This window comes from Myotis davidii, unplaced genomic scaffold (assembly GCF_000327345.1).
Source record: "Myotis davidii unplaced genomic scaffold, ASM32734v1 scaffold1047, whole genome shotgun sequence".
NCBI lineage: Eukaryota > Metazoa > Chordata > Mammalia > Chiroptera > Vespertilionidae > Myotis > Myotis davidii.
Genome location: NW_006298367.1, coordinates 693,811 through 700,591, shown reverse-complemented (window position 1 = coordinate 700,591; position 6,781 = coordinate 693,811). Strand labels below are relative to the sequence as shown.

The following is a 6,781-nucleotide window of genomic DNA, read 5'->3' as shown; positions in this document are numbered from 1 at the left end:
GCTCGCGCTCTCGCCGCCCCGCCCTCTCCCGCTACACCCGCCGCTCGGCGTTGAAGGTCGCCGGGGAACGCGAGTCCCACCAAAGCGCCTGCGGGAGGAGTGGGCGGGACCTGCCCGGCGTCTCCCCTCCGGCTGGGCCTCTGCCTTCAGAACTCTCCCCGCCCCCGTTTTCCCTTCATTACGTTTTATCTTCCCGAAGGATGAAAGCCTAGGAGTGAGGGCAGACACCCTTCCTCCCGGGTCTCCCCGACTCGCCGCCAGCGCTCCCCTGGAGGGGCCAGCCGGGAGGTCCGCCCTCCGGGAGCAGGCTGCCTTCTTTGCAGCCACCCCGTCTCCTGCCTCCTCCTTCCCCGAAGCCTGGGTTTAACTCCGTCCTCGGGAGCCTCAGTCCATGGTTCCTGGGTTTTCTCCCAGGGAGGCCAGGGCTTTGGGGGAACTTCTCCCAGGTGAGGGTGGAGAGTGGTATCGGAGTGGACGTGGACAGAGAGGACCATCTGGCCTTTACGGTGGCGGAGAACTTCCCGGTCCCTTCTTGGAGAGGCTCGTAAAGAAAGGAACCGAGAAGCGCTGCCTGAGGTGCAGCTTGAACCAAGGGGGAAAATGACCCCAGAAGACAACCTAAGAGGATCCAGCTCTCGTTTCTTCCCGCTGAAAACTAGTTGGGTCGCCTTCTTGGTAGTTGAAAAGCCGAATGCTCTCAATGTGAGGGAGGCAGGAGTCATGGTTTGTGGTTTCTTGCCTTCCCAAATGAAGGGAAGAAACTGGTAAGGAGGAAAGATGGCATCTTCCATTCTCCTGAAAAGAGGCAGATCAGAATTGGGAGAATTACAAGTGGTAAAAGGCTGGAGAGAATGCCTGCATAGAGGCCTACAAATAGAATCACTGATACCTTCCCACAAACAAAGGGGCACTTTCCTGTCCTCCAGAGCAACCGCTTCCAGCTCCATGCCTCTCCATCCCAGGTCTGCCCTACAGCCTCCTTTAGGATGAACACCTGCAAGTGCATTGATTGGGAAGTGCTGGACCTGGGATACCCCTGCTCATCCCCAAAGCACTCACACACGTGAACGACAGAAGTCTCCTTCATGAGACTTTCTGACCTGCTTACCCAGACAATTTACAGGGGAGAGCAGCCGCTCTGCAGAGTGAGTAGCAAAAATCCCAGCACAGGTCTGACATGGTCCACCGCCTGTACTCTCCACAGACGGGCTACAAGCCCCCATGTAGCAGAAGTCGGCCCAGGGCTTCAAGCTGCCTGGGCACCATCATTTCCACGTGGAAATTCAGCCTCACTGGTGCCTAGAGGAAGCGTGGCCGGCTGGCTCCCAGGCAGCCTCCTCTAGACCAGACCTGTCTATGCAATAGGCTTTCAGGAGGCGGCAGCCAGCCCCGTCTGCCACCCACAGCAGCGAGAGGCTCCAAGCACAGGAAAGCCTCTGATGACAGTTCCAGCTTGTCCCAGCTAGGGTGCTAACCCAAGGCAGGAGTCCACTGGCCTTGCTCTCCCACTGTGTGCTGGCGAGCAGCCTGTGTGTGTCCCAAGGTGAGCAGCCACTTTCTCCACATCATCATCCCCTGGTGTGCTCCTTCCCTCTCTTTAAAATCAATAAATTAAAAAGAAGTACACAGGAAGAGACCTGCCACAGCACAGCCCCTTTGGCAAGAACAAAGGAAATGGTCTTGTGTCCAGCGAGGTCATCCCCTGACCTAAGATTTGACGCAGGCCCTGAGACCAGCCCCTCCTCTTTCAAAAGCTAAGAGCAGCTAGAAAATAACATTTCGTTCAGAACAGTGGTTCTCAAAGTTTAGCAGGCATAGAATTCCATCCCTGGAGTAATACTTTAAAACAACAAAGAATTTAAATTTTTTTAAAAAGCCAAATTGAAAATATAAAGAGCATTTTTAGAAAAAAGATAAATCAAGTTGTATTATAGTAAATTTTATTAGGTTAAAAAATCTATTCTAGTAGATGTGTGGTAGTCTAAGCTCCCATCAGTGCTAAATTAGATACTTCTATTTTAATTTCCGTATGGATAAAGTACCTTACCAAATACTTTTAAGGCTAAATAAAAAATGTAAATGAAGACTTTTAAACTCTTTGGAATACTAACACTAATACTAATTAAAGTAGGTCTGGACCTCATTCCAAAAAAAATTCCATCCCTGAAGATTCAGATTCAATAGCTAGGAACAGGGCCCGAGGAAGCTAGCTACATTTTGTTGTTGTTAATCCTCACGTGAGGATATTTCTCCACTGATTTTTTAGAGTGGAAAGGAGGAGACAGAAACCTCAATGTGAGAGAGACACATCGATGGTTGCTTCCCATGTGCCCAGACCGGGGTACATGCCCTTGACCAGGATTGAACCCGGGACCCTTCAATCCACGGTTGATGCTCTGTCCACTCAGCCTAGCCAACCAGGGTGCTAGCTACGTTTTAAAGAAACAGCATGTGATTCTTTGGCAGGAAGGCCTTACTTTGAAAAATACTGGCCTAATGCAGGTTTTAGCTTCTTTGGGTCACAGCTTTGCACATCCTGTTCCTAAAAAGATGCACGTAACCATTTCTAAAAAGCTTAGGGGTCTTTGGAACTCAAATCAATACCCTTATTTTAGATGTCTTGGACAAGCGAGGGACATGTGGTCATGGCCGCACCTCTCACAATGGCCACATGGATGGGCTCATTTCTGGTACAGACAAGCACTTCTCCAGTGAAGCCCTAGAAACTCTTTTGGCTTAAATTGTTAGGTTCTGAGCCTCAGAGGCCTGCAGTAGCAGAAAGAGAGCCCTACCCTTGGTGGAAGTACCGGTGCCAAGAAACGAGGAGCTAAGAATGGAATGAGGTTTCAGCTTAAGTATTTCATGACACGATTACGGTGGTAAGTTCGGTCCTGAGGCAGGAAGCAGAAGAGCTGGGTCTGGAGTTCGGGCCCTAAGCAAGCCTTGCAAACTTCAAAGCACTCAGAGAAAGTAGTAATTATGGCACTTTAATCGGCTGAGCCTAGGGTCCAAGCTGGGCTTTGAGTCTGAGCTGAGTGAGAATGGTGTTTCAGGCTGGGTTTCCCCCAGGCAGCCTGAGAGTTAGGTGTACACTGCCTTCTTTAGGGAATTAAAAGCTGGTACAAAGGAAGCTCCTACCACTAAGGTGCCTTCTCACACCATTCCCACTTATGACAAGGGGGCACACTAGCCAGTCCTCCATGAAAAGTTCAGGTGGGCTCAGACTTGGAATCAAGTCAGTTCATGACTTCACCTGAACAATGTCTTTTCCCCAAATCTTCTCTTTAGAAGTTTCTCCAGATTGACAAATCTTCCCCCTAAGGTAGGCAGATACGGGGCTGAGTAAAGAAGGCAAGTACACACGGGCCAGCAGAGGACGTAACCCCTATTCTTCCTCAAGTGAAGGGCGTCCTGACCAGAGGCAGGGCAGGGCCTGCCCATGGCTGGCTGCTTCCATCGCCTGGACAAGGCTGGGCTCGGACCACAAAGGAATTATAGATGGCTAATGGAGTCACAAGGCGAGAGGGCAGAGATTGTGTGCAGAGCTTGGGAATATGGATGAGTACAATCCCCGCTGGCTACTTCTCCCAATGTTCCTGGCCTAGCTGATGGTGGGTACATAGTGAAGGTCAAGCTTTGCTTCTGTTTGCCCTCAACTCTCATCTCAGGTTGGTTTCTCCCTTGCCTTGGTCCGCTACATGGCCATTTTCCCACTCATCTCATACCTGGGCTCCACTGACACAGGGCTGGGCTGTCTCCTGTCCTGGTCAGTGCCTGGGTGCCCTCAGAGTGAGTGGGCAGATCCCCCAGAACCCTGGCTGAGACACTGAGAAATTCAGGAGCGGTGTGACCAAGGCAACAGTAAACCAGGACCCTGCCATCTGTGTGTGACCTGGGTCAGGTTACTTAGCCTCCCCCAATCTCGGTGTCCCCAGCTGCAAACACTCAAATCTCTTCCATTTCTAACACGTGATGAGGCCCTCCTGGTTGGGTCTAGGGTGTGTAAGGCCTGAACCATATGGCTCTCCCAGGGGGGCCCAAGGATGACCGCAGGCACTCCCGGTCGCTGAGAGCAGTGCTGCGGCAGAAATGGCCCTGGTCTAGGGCAGATTCAGTCCTGCCTGCCTCTTCCTCACTGGGCAGTGATGAGGGTGAAATAAGTTCATGGAAAAGATAGTACTTTGTAAACCGTAAGATACAACGCAAGCAAGATCTAAAATAAAGCCTGCTTTTACTTCTATCCTGTGCCCTTTCACATATATGCCCTCTATGTAAATCCCTGATTCAGGAAAACTTGAATGCTATAGACCAGCAGGCACCAACCGGTGGTCCGTGGACCACTGGTGGTCCGTGAGGTCCAAAAGGTTGGCGACGGCGGCCATAGACCACGGTTTGCAAACTCCAATTACCACGGGAGAGGAAACACCAGGTGGAGCGAGCCTGCCCGGAAGAGACGTGGGCACGCCACGAGCACCAGCTGACGCTGGTCCGGAGCTGATGAGGGCGGCGAGCGTGCCGAACCGGAGCACAGGTCCGCTCCATCCAAAGGGAACGGCTGCCCCCGCTCCTGCCAGCTGTGGGTTTGTGGGAGTTTAGGTAGAGCTGCCAAATCTTTGGATTTCTCAAGAGAAGTCAGAAGCCTGGATTTTGTGTGAAATCTTAACCAGTAATTTGTAACATTTTAAAATTCTGACTAGGCCAAAAAATAACAGAGCTGCAGGCCAGATTCAGTGCACGGCCACCGGTTTTTAACTTATGCAGTGAAAAGGCGAACGGGTAAAACAAGATTCTCTTCCACCTCAGTCCTCTTAACACGTCTGAGAGACGGCCTTTTCTTCCCACAGCGGAGGTCACGGCGGTCTTACCTCGTCCTAACTCAGCAAAGGGGGCTTGTAGGCTAGGCCAGCAGAGGCTGAGGGGTCCCCCGTCAAGCTGGAGAGCGCCTAAAACATGATGGCGCTCGTCCCCCAGGTCCAGCTCTTACAAGGAATTCTACGACCTCCCTGGAGCCCCCCCGAGGTTCAGTACTGATTCCAGCTTGGGCCTCAGGAGATGTTTAGATCTTCACCCTTTGTCTTCTTGCTTTTGAGGCCATCACCCACACTCCTGGAAGATCTCTGGGTAGTGCTGAAAGCCCACAGGTGGGTCCAGGTCCCCTTGGCCAGGGGTCAGGGGCACAGGCAACCCACTGGCACCCTGGCCCTTTCGTCCCCCGGCACCGGGCCTATGGACCCACTGGTGCTTGGCCATGGCCGACTTCTGGCCAAAGCACCTGCCACACTGAGGACAGGGGTAGGGGCGCTCCCCGCTGTGGGTTCGCCGGTGGGCTGCCATTTCGGAGCTCTGCCGGAAGCAGCGCCCACAGTCTGGACAAGGGTAGGGCTTCTCGCCTGTGTGGGTGCGCACGTGGCGCCGAAGGTCTGAGGCGTGGGCAAAAGCACGGCCACAGTCTGGGCAAGGGAAGGGGGTCTCGCCGCTATGGACCCGCTGGTGCTGGTAGAGGGCAGAGCTCTGGCTGAAGCAGTGGCCGCAGTCTGCACAGCGGTAGGGCTTCTCACCCGTGTGGACCCGTAGGTGGGTGGTGAGGGCAGAGCGCTGGGTGAAGGCCCGGCCACAGTCGGGGCAGCGGTGGGGCCGCTCCCCACGGTGGATGGCGCGGTGCTTGCTCAGAGAGGAGGCCTGGCCGAAGCCTTTGCCACAGTCAGGGCAGGAGAAGGGCTTCTCGCCCGTGTGGGTGTACAGGTGCTCCACCAGAGTGGAACGCCAGGCAAAACTCTTCCCACAGAGGTAGCAACCGTGACGCTGGTCTGCCCTTGGGACAGGGGGATGGGCAATGAGTGGGGGGCGACCCCGGTGAGGCACCGTGGATGGCTGCTCCAAACTGTCAGGGAGACCAGCAGAAGGGGGTGTGAGAGCCTTCAGCCCAAGAGGCCGAGCGGCCACAGGAAGGACCTTCTCCAGGGCCCCGGTGCCTTCTCCCAGTCCTTTCTCTTCCTTGGCTCTGGAACCTGCTGGGAGGTAAGGGGAGAGCTCAGGCCCTGGCTTGCTGATCCTGGTCCCTGAATCCCACACGCCATGTGGTGAGAGAGGCACACAGCACCTTCTGGACCCACACTGCCTGTGGGCCTCGGCTCAGGACAGGCAGGGAAACTGAGGACACCTTTCCTCAGCTGCAGAGGACAGAGAGCAAAGCATCCGAAACAGAGGAGCAGGAACAGCACATTCTAGCTCAGGGCCAGGGAGTGGCTGGGGCAGGCGGCAGATGTGTGGCCTGGATCGCGGGGGTGAGGAGATAGGTGCTCAGGCAGCGGGCACCGCACAGGGAGGCGTGCGCTTGGCGGAACCAAGCTCAGAGGCGCTGGGCACACTGTGCCACAAGCTGCAGGATGAGTTACTAGGAGTCCGCGGGAGCCAAGGGGAAGGACGCTGCTCCAAGATATAACAAAAGAAAGCAAACTGCCCTGACCGGTTTGGCTCAGTGGATAGAGCGTCGGCCTGCGGACTGAAGGGTCACAGGTTCGATTCCGGTCAAGGGCATGTACCTGGGTTGCGGGCACATCCCCAGTGGGGGGTGTGCAGGAGGCAGCTGATCGATGTTTCTCTCTCATCGATGTTTCTAACTCTCTATCCCTCCCCCTTCCTCTCTGTAAAAAATCAATAAAATATATATTTTTAAAAAGTAAACTAACACACAGGCAGAGGAGCTAGATGGAGGCAAACAGGAGGGAGGACGTGGAGCAAAACAGAGCTTCAGGGCAACCAGACGGGAGGGGTGGGAGCC

The 6,781-nt window shown here is 54.3% G+C and overlaps 1 protein-coding gene across 1 annotated transcript in view; it reads right to left on the bottom strand.

Moving 5' to 3' along the window:
- Nucleotides 1-2,851: 2,851 nt before the first annotated feature.
- LOC102757183 (zinc finger protein 764-like) overlaps nucleotides 2,852-6,781 on the bottom strand; it is an 8,580-nt gene continuing 4,650 nt past the window's right edge. The window contains exon 3 of the mRNA XM_015570698.1: nucleotides 2,852-6,011. Coding sequence (XP_015426184.1) covers nucleotides 5,095-6,011 — 917 coding nt within the window. The 3' untranslated portion in view covers nucleotides 2,852-5,094. The remainder of the gene's footprint in view (nucleotides 6,012-6,781) is intronic.